The sequence below is a fragment of the Pteropus alecto genome, unplaced genomic scaffold (genome assembly GCF_000325575.1).
Source record: "Pteropus alecto unplaced genomic scaffold, ASM32557v1 scaffold249, whole genome shotgun sequence".
Classification (NCBI taxonomy): domain Eukaryota; kingdom Metazoa; phylum Chordata; class Mammalia; order Chiroptera; family Pteropodidae; genus Pteropus; species Pteropus alecto.
The window spans coordinates 264,308-282,474 of NW_006443132.1; the positions used below are offsets into that span (position 1 = coordinate 264,308).

The 18,167-nt window shown below is 35.7% G+C and overlaps 1 protein-coding gene across 2 annotated transcripts in view; it reads right to left on the bottom strand.

Annotated features, from left to right (window-relative positions):
* The window catches only part of WNK3 (WNK lysine deficient protein kinase 3), a 124,384-nt gene that overhangs the window by 65,925 nt on the left and 40,292 nt on the right, over positions 1-18,167 (bottom strand). For both annotated transcript variants that reach the window (XM_006923683.1, XM_006923682.1), the window contains exons 7-9: positions 17,202-17,490; positions 16,231-16,421; positions 15,954-16,103 (exon numbers count right to left, since the gene is read on the bottom strand). In XM_006923683.1, the coding sequence (XP_006923745.1) occupies positions 15,954-16,103; positions 16,231-16,421; positions 17,202-17,490 (630 nt within the window). The remainder of the gene's footprint in view (positions 1-15,953; positions 16,104-16,230; positions 16,422-17,201; positions 17,491-18,167) is intronic.

Genomic DNA, 18,167 nt, shown 5'->3' on the forward strand with positions numbered 1-18,167 from the left:
AAAAAAAAAAAATCAACTGCATTTCTATGTATTAACAATGAACATGTGGGAACTGAAATTAAAAAACAATACCATTTTACAATCCCTCCCATGAAAATTAAATACTTAGGGATAAACTTAACTAATAAAAACAATCAAAGAAGACCTAAAGAAATGGAGAGACACTCTGTGTTCATGTACTGAAAGACTCAACATAATAAAGACATCAATTCTTCCCACATTTATATGTAGGATTAATGAAATTTGTAGCAAAAGATATGGCCTTGATGGACCTAGAGGGTATTGCGCTGAATGAAATAAGTCAGATAAAGACAAATATCGCATGACTTCACATACATGTGGAATCTAAAGAACAAAATCAGCAACAACAACAATGAAAACAGAAATAAACATAAATGCAGAGAATATTTTGAGAGCTACTAGATAGGAGTGGGGCTGGGGGGATGGCGAAAAGGGCAAAGAGATTAAGAAGTACAAATGTATACTTACAAAATAGACATGGAGATATAAAGTGTAGCATAAAGAACATAGTTAATAATGTAATAAATATGTAAGGATGAAGAGGTGTACTAGATTTAGTGGGGTGGTCACTTTGTGTTATCTAGATATCTAATCACTATGCTGTACAACTGAAACTAATATATTACTGTATGCCAACTATAATTGAAAAATACTCAATGAATTGTACAACGTAAATACAAGCAACTAATTGTCTATTATATTTCAATAAAGCCAGAAAAAAATTACAAATTTCTAGTTTTAAGAAAAGTTAAGAGGATGTAATATACAACATGGTGACTATGGTTAACAATACTGTATTGTATATTTGAAAGTTGCTAAGAGAGGGAACCTTAAAAATTCTCATCCTAAAAATAAAATTGTAACTGTGTGGTGATGGATGTTAACTAAACTTATTTTGGTAATCATTTTACCATATATACGTATTTCAATTAAAAAAAAAAAACTAGAATAAAATCTCTAAGCTCGAAGGCTAAGCGAAGAGTTAAGACTTCTTATCAGAGACAGAATCAATACAAAAAAATGAAAAACTGGGCCTCATAAAAATTAAAAAATTTTTCTCTTAATTTCTTGAAATATGCATATGTTTATATAAGTTCAAATTTATAACATTTCACTGTATTGTTTATGATATATGTAGGTATAATAAATATAACAATTATAGCTTAAAGCCTGGAGGGGATAGCTGCATGGTTCTTATATTTTATATGATACATTTAAATCTCTGTAAAAACTAAAGAATTATGAATGTAAATTAAAATCCCCAGAGTAACCACAAAAAAAAATACTAAAAAAGGGACACAAGAAACTTTCCAGGTTTGAGAAATATTATTGTGGTATATATATGTCAACTCATTGAATTGTACTCTATAAATATATGCAGATTTTTGTACATAAATTATAACTGAATAAAGTTATATAAAAGTAGAAAGATCCACAGCAAGGATATCTTCTCTCATCACTTCTATTCAACATGACACTGGTAGTTCTAGCAAGAGCAATAAGGGAGCGGGGTAGAGAAAACAAAGTCAAAGGACTTATACTTTTATGGTCAACCGGTTTTCAACAAGGGTTTCAAGTATATTCAATACAGAAAGGATAGTATTTTCAGTAAATGTGGCTAGGAAAACTGGATATCCACATGAAAAGAATGAAATTGAACCCCTCTTAACTTTATATAAAAATTAACTCAAAATGGATCAAATACCTAAATTTACAAACTAAAACTTAAAACTCTTAGAAGAAAATATATGGAAAAATCTATATGACCTTAGATTAGGCAATGGTTTCTTAAATACAACATCAAAAACACAAAGCAAACACAGATAAATTGGACTTCACCAAATTAAAAACAAATTTATGCTACAAAGGACACTATGAAGAAAGTGAAAAGATAACCCACAAAATAGGAGAAAATATTTGTAAATCACATATCTAAGGATCTAGCATCCAAAATATATAAAAAATTCTTACAATTCAACAATAAAAAGAACAAAATAAAATTGAAAAAGGGCAAATGATTTGAATAGATATTTCCCCTAAGAAGATAAAAGAAGATACACAAAGGGCCTACGAGCATATGAAAAGATGCTCAACATCATTAGCCTTCAGGGAAATGCAAATCAAAATCACAATAAGATACCAGTTCACACAACTAGGATGCTACAATCAGAAAGACAAATAATAAGTATTAATTAGGATGTGGAGAAACTGAAACCCTTACACCTTACTGGTGGGAACATAAAATGATACAGCTGCTTTGGAAAATTTGGCAATTCCTCAAAAAGTTAAACATAGAGTTACCATACAGCCCAGGATTTCGCTTCTGGGCATATAGCCACAGAAATGAATGCTCACACAAAAACTTGTATACAAATGTTCACAGCAGCATTATTCATAACAACAAAAAGTAGAAATGATCCAAATTTCCATCAACTGATGAATGAGTATACAAAATGTAATATAATCTATACAATGGAATACTATTTGGCAATAAGAAATAAAGTACTGATACATGCTACTGTAACATGGATATACTTTGAAACATTATCATAAGTGAAAGAAGCCAGACACAAAAGGCCATATATTGTATGATTCCATTTATGTAAAATGCCTAGAATAGGCAAATAAATAGACAGAAAGTAGAAAAGTGAAAGCCAGGGAATGGAGAAGGTAGGGGTAAAGAATGACTGCTGATAGATACAGAGTTTCTTTTTAGGGCGATAAAAATGTTCTCGAGTTAGTGGTGATGGTTGCATAACTTGTTAATATACAAAAAAACACTAAGCTGTATACTTTAAAAGGGTGAATTTCATGGTGCACGAATTACATCTTTAAAAAAAACTTTGCTTAGATAAATAAATTTGGATAGAAACTATTAAAACAAAAGAGTGTATTGCTAAAAAGACAACAGAAAAATTGAAACTGGATTCTAAAAAAATTTTTTGTTTTTATCTAAAAGGCAGTTGGCCAGGAGGAATAAAAAACATAAGCAAGAAAAGAAATAATAAATAGTATATGTAAATCTAGCCATATTAGTCATATGTCATCATATCATCATTTCAATAGATGCAGATAAATCATTTGACAAAATTCAATATCCACTCAAAATATTCTTATTAGCAAATTAAGAATAAAGGGAAATTCCTCATCTGATAAAGGGCATCTAGAAAATCCTGCAGCTAACAGCAAACTTAATATTGAGTGAACATTTTCTCCTTGATATCAAAAACAAGACAAAATGTCCAGTATCTTCTTTACTATTTAACACTGTACTGAAGGTTGTGCCCAATGCAATAAGGCAAAAATAAAAATTAAAAGCATAAACACTGGAAAGGAATAAATAATACTGTCTTATTCATATTTTCAGGTTATATGATTATTTACATTAAAAATCTCAAATAATCAAAAAATAACAAAGACTAATAAATCAAACTTTACTAAGTTACAGAATACAAGAACTATACACAAAAAACAATTTTATTTTATATACAAACAATGAGCAATTAGAAAATGCAATTTAAAAAGCAATTCCATTTATAGTATTGTCAAAACAAAATATTCAGGAATAAGGGTACCAAAAGATGTGTCCCTACACAAAATCAAAAGAGGTGTCAAAACCTCCATATTACAAAATATTGGTGAAAAATTAAAGATGTAAATTAATAGAGAGATAAGCCATGTTCCTGGGTTGGAAGATTCGATATTCTTATTATCATTTCTCCTGAAATTAATCTATGGATTTCACACAATCACTATTAAAACTCTACCAGACATTTTAAAATAGGAATTGTCCAATTCTAAGATTTATATGACAATGCAAAAGATCTAGAATAGCCAAAGAAATCTTGAAAACGCAAAACAAAGAAGAAAGATTTGTACTACCTGACCTCAAGACATACTATATAAAGCTACAGTAATCAAAAGATTGTGGTACTGACTCATGGATGGACAAATATATCATTGCAACAGACCAGAAAGAGATTCACATTTATATGGTTATTTTACTATCGACAAAGGTGCCAAAACAATCCAATGGGAAAAGGAAACCTTTTCAAACAAATGGAGCTCAAACAAATGGAAAGTCAAATGGGTTTAAAAAACGAAACAAAACAAAACCTTGATTCCCTTCTTCACACATTCATAAAAGTTAATTCAAGATGGACTACAGACCTGACATAAACCTAAAACCATAAAACAGGAGAGTATCTTTGCAGCATGGGTGTAGGCAAAGGTTTCTGAAGCCATAAAAAGCAATAACCACAATAGAAAATTTTGATGAATTAGACTTCATCAAGGTTAATTACTTTGTCTCATCAAATGAAACCATTACAAAAATGAATGGGCAATCTACAGATTGGAGAATATATTTGTAAAGCATGTATTTTACAAAGGGCTAGTATCATCCAGAATATATTAAGAACTATGTAAGTCAATAATAACAAGGCAAACAAGCAAAATAAAATGGGCAAATACCTTGAACAGATACTTCACAAAGGAAGATATACAAAGGCCAATAAATACATGAAAAGGTATTCCTTATCAGTCATCAAGAAAATACAAATTAAAACTACAATGAAATACACATCTACCAGAATAGCTAAAATTAATGTTGGTGAGGGTACGGAACTCTCATTTATTGCTGGTGTTAGTGTAAAATGATGCAGCCAATTTGGAAAACTGGTAATTTCTTAAAAAATTAAACACCTATCTTACGACTCTGCAGCTCTACTCCTAGGTATTATCCAGGAGAAATGAAAACATATGTTTACAAGAATACTTATACAAGAATGTTCATAGTAGCTTTACTCATAATAACCAAAAATCAGAAACCACTCAGGTGTTCATGCATAGTAAAATGAATAAACAAATATGGTAAATTCATACAATGATATGTTACTCTGCCATAAAAAAAAAAAGAACTACTGATAACACAACATGGATCAATCTCAAAAACATGTTGAGTGAGAAAAGCCTTACACAAGAGTACATATTGTATGATTTCATTTATATGAAGGTCTAAAACAGGCAAAGCTAACCTATGGTGAAAAAAATCAAGAGTGGTCGACTCTGGGGGAATGTGGCAGGCACTGACTGGGAAGGGGCATAAAGAAACTTTCTGCAGTAATGGCAGTATTCTATATCAAGTGGGCAAGCTACAGCCTGCAGGCCAAAACTGGCACACAGCCTGTTTTTATGAATAAAGTTATGCTGGAACACAGCCAGGCCTGTTCTTTTACATATTGTCTATAGCTGTTATTATGCATGCAATAGCAGAGCTGAGTCATTGCAACAGAGACTCTATAACCCACGAAGTCTAAAATAGTTACTATCTAGACCTTTACGGAAAAGGTCTGCCAACATCTGCTCTGTATTTTGATAATGGTTTGGGTTATACAGGTCTAAGTGTCAAAACTCACTGAATTATCTGTGCATTTTACTGCACATAAATGTAACCTAAAGAAAAAAAAAAAAAACGAATACTGAGTTCTAGTCAATGATATGCATGCTGAAGTATTTATGGATGAAGTATACTGATATAAGTAATTTTAATTTTGAAATGTACCAGAAAAACAAGGTGGATTGATAAATGCAGAAAGGAATGGATAGAGCAAAAACAGCAAAAGTTAACTATAGAATCTAATTGGTAGGTATATGAGTATTCTTTCTACAATTTTTTCAACTTTTCTGTACCTTTGAAATTTTTCTTAATACAATTTTGGGGAAATTTTTTGAATTAGGTAAGGAAAGTATACAATACATGCCCACAGAAATGAACATGCCAAATCAAAATACTTTGTGAAGAACTTTATTCTAAAGAAATAAATCTCGGAATAGCATGCTTTTTCTGAAGAAAATTCAGCTGCAAAGATCTTTATTAATTCTTGATCATTTCTGTTAGGAGTCAGCATGCACACATCAGTATTCATTATAATTTATGCTCTTGATAAAGAGGAAATTTTATTAAACACACAATACTTGAGATAATAACTGTTTGGAACAGTAATATATCATCAGAAAACCCTTACAGTATAGCATACCTTTTATCTAAGCACCTGAAAGCATTTTATTAGCCAAACTCAATAAATTCAGGGACTTTAGAGATACCTAAAGCAGAACAGGAGAGAAAAAAAGAATAAACTGGATTCTTAGTTCCTTCCTTTAATTAATTTAATCCCCGTAGTTAAATAAATCTCACTAAAGTCATCATGCCCTTTTTTCCAATTCTGACAGGGAGGATAGCTATTTTACAAAGAAGCTGGATGGTGTAATGATTAAGGGCACAGTAGCTATAGCCAGTAATCCAGGTTCAAATCCTGACCCTCCTGTATTAACACCAGGAAAGTTACTTAACCTCTCTATACCTCAGTTTCCTTACCTGTAAAATGGGGGTAATGACAGCTATTATTCATAGGGCTGCTGTGAGGATAGTACACGTCAAGCTGTTAGAGCAGGGGTTCCCAACCCCTAGGCTACGGACCAATACCATCTGTGGCTTGTTAGGAACCAGGCTACACAGCTCCCCAGAGCTAGTTTCATCACCTTTACCAGTTCCATCTGCGCCTTTCCTTCACTGCGTATTTGTGTCAATCACAGTTTTGGTAAATGCACAAGCTAACCCTAGCCAAAATGAGTAAAAAACAAATGTGACTGGAGAGCTTCTTTGAAAAGGGGGAAAGACCCAATGATGAGACAGCAGAAGACTCTAAGACTGCCAACAAAAAGAAAGCTGCATTTAAAAGAAAATACCAAGAATCCTACTTAAATTACGGGTTCATTGCAACAGGTGATTCACATTCTCCAAGCCTGCTTTGTATAATCTGTGGTGACTAGCTATCCAATGAAGCCATGAAACCTTCAAAACTGCTTAACCACATGGAGACCAAGCACCCTGCATTAAAAGACAAGGCTTTGAAGTTTTTCCAAAGGGAAAAAAAAAAGTGAACACGAAGAACAGAAGCAATTATTGAAGGCCACCACTTCATCAAATGTGTCTGCCTGAGAGCATCATTCTTAGTGGTTAATCACATTGCTAAAGCCAAGAAGCCCTTTACTATTGGTGAAGAGCTGATCCTGCCTGATACTAAGGACATAGTCGTGAAGTTTTAGGAGAGGCTGCAGCTCAAAAGGTGGCATGTTTTCCCCTTTCAGCTAGCATCATAACTAGACGAATTGATGAAATAGCAGAGAATATTGAGGCATAATTGTTAGAAAGAATTAATGTCACTGTGGTATGCAATACAGGTTGATGAGTCTACCGATGTTGACAAGACAACAATGCTTGTTTTTGTCCGATATGTTTTTCAGGAGAATGTGCATAAAGATATGTGTTATGTGCACTTTTGTTGCTAACCAACACCATAGCTGCAGAACTATTGAAGTCTTCAAATGATTACATATTAGGAAAACTGAATTGGTCATTTTGTGTTGGTATATGCACGGACAGAACGGCTGCCAGGACTTTCTGGTTTCTGGTTTCTGGAGTCTTTCTGGTTTCACTACTAGGGTCAAAGAGGTCACTTCTGAATATGAGTCTACGCACTGTGTCATCCATAGAGAAATGCTGGCTTGCCAAAAATAGTCACCAGAACTTAACATTTTGCAGGATGTGATTAAAATTATCAACCACATTAAAGTTCATGCCCTTAACTCACATTTGTTCACACAGCTCTGTGAGATAGACACAGAGCACACACATCTTCTCATACACAGAAGTGAGATAGCTTTCTAAAGGTAGATTGCTGTCCAAAGTTTCTGAGTTGACAGCCACTGCAGAGATTTCTTTTAGAAAAACAGTCACCAGTGGCAGCACATCTCAGTGACACAGATTGGGTCACAAAACTTGCTTACTTGTGTGACATATTCAACCTGCTTAACCAACTCAATCTGTCACTTCAGGGGAGAATGAAAACTGTGTTCAAATTGGAAGATAAAATGGCTGCATTCAAAGCCAAACTGGAATTATGGGGGTGGATGAGTGAATATTGGAATTTTTGAAATGTTTGAAACATTAGCGGGGATTCTGAAAGAGACTGAGCCAGGGCCTTCTTTCTCCCAGCTAGTACGTAATCATATATCTCAGCTTTCAAAAGAATTTGAGCATTACTTCCCAAACACAAAAGGCCCCCAAACTGAGAAAGAATAGATCCATGACCCATTCATGAATAAATCAGGTGAATCAACTTTGTCCGTGGAAGAAGAGGATCAGCTGCTTGAGATTGGAAATGATGATGGCCTTAAAAGTATGTTTGAGGCAACTTCAAATCTCTATACGTTCCGGATTAAAGTCAAAGCAGAATATCCTGAGATTACTACAAAAGCACCAAAAAGTCTGTTTCCATTTCCAACATCTTATCTTTGTGAAGTAGAGTTTTCTGCAGTGACAGCAACCAAACGAGATTACAGAGCAGACTGGACATAAGCAATACACTTCGGGTGTCACTGTCACCTATCATACTCAGATGGGACTGTCTAGTTTAAAGAAAACAAGCTCAGGGCTCCCACTGATTCTGCATTATGGTAAGTCATTAATTATTCATTATATATTACAATGTAATAACAATAGAAATAAAGGGCACAATAAATGTAATATGCTTGAATCATTCTGAAACCATCCCCCACTCCCGGTCCGTGGAAAAATTGTCTTCCACAAAACTAGGTCCTGGTGCCAAAAAGGTTGGGAATTGCTGTTAGAAAACAGTATTTGGCACCTAGAAATTACTCAGTAGTGATCATTACTATCATCTCATAAAAGCGAATGCATTATTATAAATGTAGAACAATAAGATAGGCTCCTAACATTTTAGGACTAACAACTACACTGGCCCTCTTGCTATTCTTCAAACATGCCAGACACACTCCTCCCTCAGGGCCTTTGCACTGGTTATTCCCTCTACCTGGAATGTACACTGCAGACTCCCACACTTCCTTCAAGTGTTTGTTCAAATGTCACCTTCTCAATGAGGCCTACCCTGATTACCACCTTATTGAAAATTGCAACCCACTTTCCTTACTTGGCTTTATATTTCCCCTAATCTCTTTGTACCATATTATATAATATACTCTTTATTATGGTTATTGACAATCTCCTCCCTATTAGGCAACAAAACTCAGTGACAGAAGGCATTTTTGCTTTTTTATTCACTGACATATCCCAAGTACGTATTTAAATATTTTTATCATCTGGTCTAATCCTTTCACTTTACACATAAAAAAACTCTAAAGAGACTTGAATCAAGCCTACCTAGTGAGTAAGGAAATGAGCCAGAAACAGGGACTGTGACTCCCAGTTCAATGTCATTTCTACTATAGCTCACTATCTCCCTGACTCCTGAACATTACAGGAAAATCACAATCATCTACAATTTTTCCCCAGGAAGATTTACCTTTGGAATTTCTTGGCTTTGTAAATGCTGTTGTGCCTGAAACACAGAAATGCTCTGAAAGGCAGTGGAAACCTGTACTGGAAGTGTTGACAGATGAACAGAATAAGATGGCTGATTTGGAAGGGCTATCCCAGAGCTTTGATTGAGAGTCTGCTATTGCAATCATGTTTTCGATAACCAAAAAACAAGTGCTAAGCTAGAAGATGGCTGCCACTGTGGCTGGACAGCAGAACACTGCTGAATACATGCTGGCTGATGCTGTGCTAGGCTTTTCTGCAGAAAAATCTGACAGCTGTCTAATTCCTGAAGCACTTGAGGCTGCTCTAAAGACTGTATTACATATTGGGATTTCACTGCCGCTGGTTGCAACTGTGTTTGCAAAGGAAGTATAATCTGGACCATATTTGTAATGGCCTTTGGAATACCTGGTAATGGCTGAATTTGTTTAGGTGCCTGTGAATGAGGTGCATGCTGCTGGAAGGCAAAATGTTGGCTATACATAGACTACAGTTGATTTATGTGGCCTTCTTGAATAGACAACTGATGGCTATTCTATGTTTATCTATGAGATAAATGAGTCATCTGCTGATACTCAATGAAAGCTAGGTGAGAAACCTGGCTTGGTGTGAAACCTTGCCTGGTGTTATATGTGATTTGGATAGCTTTGCAGAGAACTGTAGGGGCTGGATCTGGGTCTGTAAGCAGGCCTGTTGAATGAAGGACATCTGCACAGGGCGTTGAAGCTGTCTTTCCATGGCCCTCTGGGCTTTTGGCTGCTAGTGTCCAAAACTGACATCTGCTTGGGATGAAGCTTCTGAATGCTGTACATCAAATAAAGTCTCAGTAGAACATGTCTGTGTAGCTAATGTTGATGTTAAATATGTCTTTTGCTCCTATATTAAAAACTTACTACCTTTGTGTGGTGTTAAATAGGCTTGTTGTTCAGATGTCTGTATTACATAAGGTGGTATTGAGTATAACTTCTGATCTGTAGAGTTTGTAGTATGTACTTTCTCGCTATTAGGAGAGTTTACTGTGTATACTTGCTGGGTTATGAAGGTTGCATATTTAGTTGTCTGGATGGTGTAAGCAGTTTGCCTGAATAAGGGACACGCTCAAGAGGTAGTGCCTGGTAAGCAGGCTGTTCCATGGACACCACGGGATAAGCTGCTTGGATCACATGAGATGGCTGGTCTGGAATAGGTGACTGAATAGGAGGTTGCACTGGGTAAGCAGGCTGCCCATGGGCTGGGGCCAAATAAGAGGGCTGCACCATGGGTGGGACTGGTTAAGAAGTCTGCATAGAATAAACTGGCTGTGATCCCAGTGGATGTACAGTGTAAAGAGGATGCTTGAGGGCTGACAGTGAATACACAGGCTGTGCTAGAGCCTAGATTGGGCAAGTTGGCTGTGATGGGTAAGAACCTTGTTCCTGGGGATGTATCACAAAGGGCAGCTGCTCAGGAGCTGTTAATGGGGAAGATGGTTTAATTCTGCAGGTAGTCCTAGATAAGTGTGTTGAACAGAATAAGATGGCTGATCCAGGGGCTGAATCAAACTTTCAATATCACTCTTTGGCTGCTGCCATCTGGCATGAGCTTCAGACTCTTGCAGAACACAATCCTGCTAAACATTTTTCTGTGGTGATGCCATAATCTGAGGTTGTAAATTTAATGGCTGCTGCTGAAAAAAGGCATGGAAACAAAGTTTCTTCAAGTGTATAGTCTGGCTTTGTGGCACTGAAGAACCTGGAGTTATAGACTCTTGATGCACCACTAGGTATAGCTGGGATGCTGAGTGTATCTTTTGTGAAGGCTGATGGGCCCCTGAATGGCCCTCAATGGAACTAGAAGGAAACTGTACTGTACCAACAGTATTCTGTGCATTGCTCACATATTGAGCAGAGGAATGATTTGACAAAGCTTGAGGGTGCTTAACCAGTAAGAAACTAGAAGTCTGATTGGCATCTGGTGATTTGGTTAATGCCTGATTTCCATTTCTAGGGCCAGGCTCAAGTTAAAGACCAACTGTTGGATGCTGGAAGTCATTTGTGAAACAAGCAATATCTGAGAAGAAACTACAGAAAAGACTGACAAGTCTAAAGTCATAAGTTGAGCTGAAGTTTGTCCATCTGTTCCAAAGGTCAGCTGCAGTTCCTGATTCTGGTGCAAGGAAAATTCAAATTATAAATGCATACACCATGCCTATTTTAATGGGATTGCCCCATACAGAATGAGAGATAAAATAACGCTTTGTTCTAAAATTTTCAGCGAGTAATCGAAAAGATGCTTAGTATAGTATAGCATTAATCCTATAAAAATCCTAATACCATGAGTAAATGCTAATTGAATAAGAGGCTGAGACCAGTCCCAGCAACATACTACTCATGGCTTCTCATTTATTATTGCAATTGCCACATCCCTCATTCAAACCCTGGAGGAGATGCAGAATCACTAAATCTTACACCTTTATACTCCACACAGTAGAAATTCTAAAAAGAGGCTCAAAAGGATTTCAATATAGTAGCTAAAATGAACATAGAAGCTCTCTCAAGAGGAGAGGTGAAAGTTGACTGAATAAATACAGGTTGGCTACAATAATTCTTAGAACTTGAAACATTACATTCATAAAAAGACCCCAAATGTCAAAATTCTTCCTTATGTGGTTCCTATATATTAGCTGAAAAAAGCAAGCTATAAAATAGTATGTATGTGATGACTGTGGTATACAAAATTCTATATGTATACAGAGAAAGACAAATCTAGAGGCTCGACCCCCAAAACGTAAATAAGTTATTTCTAGCTGGAGAGATAACAGGTGATTTTTCACTGTCTACTTTATAACTTTATGAGATTTATTTTTAAATAGGTAAATAACACTTTATAATAATTTTTAAAACATATTTTTAAATTTTAAAAAGACATTTTATAATACACATACCTGGTACTTCCAGTGGCTTTTCCATACAAATGGCCTGTCTTGACTCATGCTGGGAACTTTCCTAAAATCTCTCAAAGGTTCACACACCCCAGGCAAGCAGCATCTGGCCTCGGTGTGCCTTGTACCTCTTGCTAAGCAGCCCCAAGCTCAGCACTAGCAGCAGCCAGCCTCGGTTTGCAGCTTAACCTCTCCAAGGCACCTCCAAGCCCAGTACAATTGCGAAGCATCTGCAGATCACTTTGTAGTTCATACCAAGTGGCCCTGGCAGGGTACAGGCAGTGGATGACCTTGACCTGCAACAGAGTCACTCCCAAGAAGCCCAAGAACCACCACACCCAGTGGCCAGCTTCAGACCATACCAGAACACCACCCAACAACCTCCACAAACAACACACATAAAGGGCAGTCTAGGCAGGCACCACAGTCCTGCTAAAGTGAATCCTGCTTTATAGGGTCAGCCCCTATACAACAGCTCTTCCACTGTACTCACAGTCAGTCCGCACGACCAATCATGCCAAGAGTCAATCCCTCCCAATAATATGCAAACAGCAACCAAGGCTCAAATACAACAGGAGGTCACACACAACCCATACAGGAGACACACCTGGAGCACCTGACTCAGGTGACCAAGGAGACTGTGCCACTAGACCCCACAGAAATCTACTATATAAGTCTACTCTACCAAGACCAGGAGACTTAGCAGCTCTATCTAATACATAGAAACAAAAACAGGGAGAAAGCCAAATTGGGGAGACAAAGAAACATGTGCCAAATGAAAGAACAGAACAAAGCTCCAGAAAAAAAACTAAACAAAGCCATCTACCAGATGTCGAGTTCAAAACATTGGTTATAAAAATGCTCAAGGATCTCAGTGAGAACTTCAACAAAGAGACAGGAAACATAAAAATGGAGATAGAAAATATAAAAAAGAACCTGTCAGAAATGAAGAATACAATAACTGAAATAAATAATACATTAGAGGGAATCAACAGTAGGTTAGATGAAGCAGAGGATCAAATCATGATTTGGAAGAGAAAGTAGCAGAAAACAACCAAACAAAACAGCAACAAGAAAAAAGAATCCAAAAACTAAGGATAGTTTAAGAGGCCTCTGGCACAAGGTCAAGCATTCCAATGATCGCACCATAGGAGTACAAGCAGAAGAGAGAGCGAGCAAGGAATTGAAAACCTCTTTGAAGAAATAATGATGGAAAACTTCCCTAACCTGGTGAAGGAAATAGACATACAAGCCCAGGAAGCGCAGAGAATCCCAAACAAGAGGAACCCAAAGAAGCCCACACCAAGAAACATCATAATTAAAATGCCAAAGGTTAAAGACAAAAGAGAGAATCTTAAAAGCAGCAAAAGAAAAGCAGTTAGTCACCTGCAAGGAAGCTCTCATAAGATTGTCAGCTGATCTTTCAACACAAACTTTGCAGGCCAGAAGGGATTGTCAAGAAATATTCAATGTGATTAAAAGGTCCTACAACCAAGATTACTCTACCCAATAAAGCTATCATTTAGAATTTAAGGACAGATAAAGAATGTCCCAGGGAGGTTGGGGGAGGGTTAGTAAAAAGGGGGAAGGGGTTAAGAAATACAAACTTGTGGTTACAAACTAGTCATGGAGATGTAAAAGATAGCATAAGGAATATAGTCAGTAATACTGTAATAATTCTGTATGATTTCAGATGGATACTAGATTTATCAGGGTGATCATACATTATATAAATGTCTAGTCACTATGTTGTACACCTGAAACTAATATCATATTGTATGTCAAGAGCAATTGAAAAATAAAAGATTATTTAAAAAATCAAAGAACTAAATAAATGGAGAGATGTTCCATGTTCATGGATAGTAAAAATCAATATTATCAAGGTTCTTTCCAATTTGATCTAGAGATTCAATGTAATACCAATCAAAAACCCATCAAAAAATGAAAATAAAAAATAAAAAATTCACATACCTGTATACCTATGTGGTTAATCCTAAGTTAATTTAAGCATCCACTTTACACACTTTGCATTATAGTCTTTGAGACAAATCAAACAACATATATGTAGCATATTACCTACAAACACTAGCCAAATACCAGGCACTGTTAACTATATCAATTAAATCTACCTCCGGCAGATTTTAGATGCATCAGGCATTTGTCAAGTACATATATGCTTTCTCCTATAAGACTGTGAGCTCCTTGAGGGCAAGGATGATATTTTATTTTGTTTTATATCCCCAGAGATGTTAGTCTCAATCAAAAGTTTGTTAATGAACTGTGACAGATTATATACCAATCTCTTACAAGAAACAAATGCACCAGCTGCTAACTAAATCATAAACAGAGAATGCTTGATGCTCGGACTATCTCATTCCCGAAGCGTGAAGGCATATGCAGGGGGTGGTGGGGATGAAGAAAGAAAATTGAATGATGGCAAAGAAAAGCCCAACCACATGTCTACAGTTCATAACCTAGAGAACCAGGATATAGTCTTGATATATGAACTCACAAAGACTGTTTACTCATTGTCAAAGATGAGTAACACTGACTCTGAGAGTCTAAAAGACAAAAACACTTATTTTTCCTACAGATATAAACATGAACCAAAAAAGTTCCAGAAATCCCTCTTCTAAGTATTTACCCCAAAAAACTTGAAAACATTTATCTGCAAAGATATATGCACCCCGAAGTTCATAGTAGTATTGTTCAAAGTAGCCAAGACATGAAAACAACCGATGTGTCCACCAATAGATGATTGGATAAAGAAGATGTGGTACATATATATGATGGAACAGTACTCAGCCATAAGAAAAGATGAAATATTTCCATTTGCAACAACATGGATGGATTTTTGAGATTATTATGCTAATAAGCAAAATAAGTCAGACAGAAAAAGTTGAGAAACATGATTTCATTCATATGTGTGATATAAAACTAAAAGCAACAAACAAACATGACAAACAGAGACTCATGGACAAGGACAGTGGGTTAGTGGTTACCAGAGGGAAGGGTGGAGAGGGGGAAAGTCGATAGGGGTAAAGAGGGTCAAATATTTGGTGGTGGAAGGAAATTTAACTTTGGGTGGTAAACACAATACAATATACATATGACGTATTGTTGACTTGTACCCTTGAAAACTATTTGATTTTATTAACCAATGTCACCACAATAATTTTAATTTTAAAAAGTCAAGAATTTCGATAAAAATGCTAAAAATTGTAAGAGGCTATGAAACACTATTTCTAATTAACTGAAAAAGACATCCTTCCACATTCAAACCAGGCTAGAAAAGTTCAATTCAAAGAAGAAACCATCATTACCAGAGAAAGAGATCCAAGTCTTGCATAAATCTTTTTTATCCATATACAGAGTTCTCAGTTTCTTTTCCAATTACACAAGAAGTGTCTCAAGATTCTAGTTACACAATGTTAGTTTAGGCACATCCTCAAGAAGAATGTCTTAGGTCAAGGAAAGCATAAACAACTTTAAGTTTTCAGTGACTTTTCTACAACTATGACGAATTTATAAAAGATGGCCTTTGCCTGTTATAAAATCTAGGCAGAATTAAATATGCTTAACTGAATATAAAACCTCTAAAATGTATCTTACCTTTATCTGTGAGACCTTCTGGACAGTTAATGGGGAAACCTGGGGTTGTGAGACAACTGGAGGTCCAAGGACATGTATAGGCAAAACAGTGGACTGACCTTGAACCAAAGGCAAAATCTGGGGCTGAGTGAGCTTTGTCTGTTTCTGCAACTGTTAAATAAGGGGGGGAAAGGATTAAAGATAAATACTCCCAGTAAATTATTAATACATTACAGTAATTAACAAATTACAGTAAATACATTGATTATATATTTAAAAATATAACAGTACACCTCACCCCTGAAACCTGCTGGTAATGTCCTGTTAGCTGTTGGGATGGATAAATTTTCCCTGGAGCATTTATTTCGGCCTGTGGGATGTTAGAAACCATTTGAGAGCCCATCACGTGGTCTGAGGAATAGGCTATACTGGGCTGACTTGTATCTGAGTGTATAACTGATCCAGCTCCTGCTTCGGACGAATTATCACCTACGACAAAAAAACAAGTAACAAATAAAAAGTGAAAACTCAAAGCACGAGGTCCAAATGGCATAGTAAATGGTGTTTAATTTTTTTTATTCTGACAACCTAAAACATCTTCAAATAAAATATTTACATTGCAGAATGAATCAAAAACCGTCATGTAAACTCTCTGTGCTGACGACGTAGTATAACTAAAATTTTCTTAGTGAAGCAAACCTAAAAACAAAGAATCACATAATTCCATTTGCTGGCTATTTCATGTATATCCCTAACTAATCTAGAGTTGCCATTAGGATTTCAGTAAAATCTAAGTGTCATATTCTCATTCTCATTCTCCTAGAACCTGGCTAGAAAATAATACTGTCTTTATAGAACAATTAGTTATTACTATGAAAATACTGTGTCCTTCTAGAGAAAAATTAGAGGAACTATGATCATTTTATACTTGAGTCTAAAATACAAAGGGTCTTAAAGTCCAGAAAATTCCTTCTTGAAGAATAAATCTTATCTTTAGTTTCAAATGTTCTTTATTAAAGATTTATGTTAGACCTTTAAAAATGGTTTAAAAAAATATAACCCTATGCAACTAGTACCTTAGACAACTCACAACAAAAACAGTTTTAAATTTTAAAATAAAACTAGCTGGCTTATCTATTTTAGTGATTTTGTAAAAGGATTGATGAAATGATAGGTAACAGAATGCTTTGAAAATTACAAAAGTACTATTTAAATATAATGAAATACAATTACACATTCGTTTGCTTTTATAAATTATAACTGTGTTACCTGTAACAGAGGAGCAGTGCTGCTGTGGGTTTTTTTGTAGAAGCTGTTGTCGAACATGTTGATCAACTTCAGTTTCTTCACATTCAGCCCCAGTGTGCTGAGCAGGGGGCAAAGTTGTATTCTGATGTTGAGAGAGAACATTGACCACAGACTTGCACTGAGAATCCCTGCGTTCTTCCAAACAGCTGGCTGGCTTCTTCTCTCTTGTTTTCTTTATCAGGGTCACCCGGTCTCTAATGGATTTAGCAACAGCTTTGGAATCACTTTCATGGAAGAATCCTGATTTGACCTACAAACAAAACATAATAAGCAGACTACATCTTTAACATTTAAGATTTTAACCTTTTTTTAAAAAAATTAGTGGAGTTATTTTGTGCCTACAAATTCCAAATGTTATTAAATAACAGTCTCTATGTTCTTTCTTATCAGACACATAAATGTCAGAGCCTTCAATTAGCATGAGAAAAACAATACTATTATCAAGCATTGTTGAAATAATTCTGGCTTTAAACAAAACAAATGACTTGATGTTTCAGTACATGTAGTCTTATTAAAGGTCATTTATGACTGCCATTAAGTTTTCTGAAAGATTAAAAAGGTTTCCTCATTCAGCAACATTACGTGTCTGCCTACAATGTGCCCAGTAATGAGCTCCAGAGACATAAGGTAACTAAGTTGGTCCTTTGTCCCATATGAGCACACAATCTGGTGGTGAGGAACGGATACGAATTTAACTTAAAATGAAATAATAGGTAGAAATGAGCTACTGCAAAAGCCCCAAAAGAGCACATGCCTCTCTGAAGGAAGTAGAGAAAGTGTCACAGAGGAAGTTAAACTCTGACCTGGATTTTTAAAAAAAGGACTTACAGGCTATTAAGGAAAGTATAGATGAAGTTTAGAGATTAATACTTTAGGCAGAGGGAAGTATGCTCATAGCAAAGCTTATTGGACATTAGAAGCGTGAGA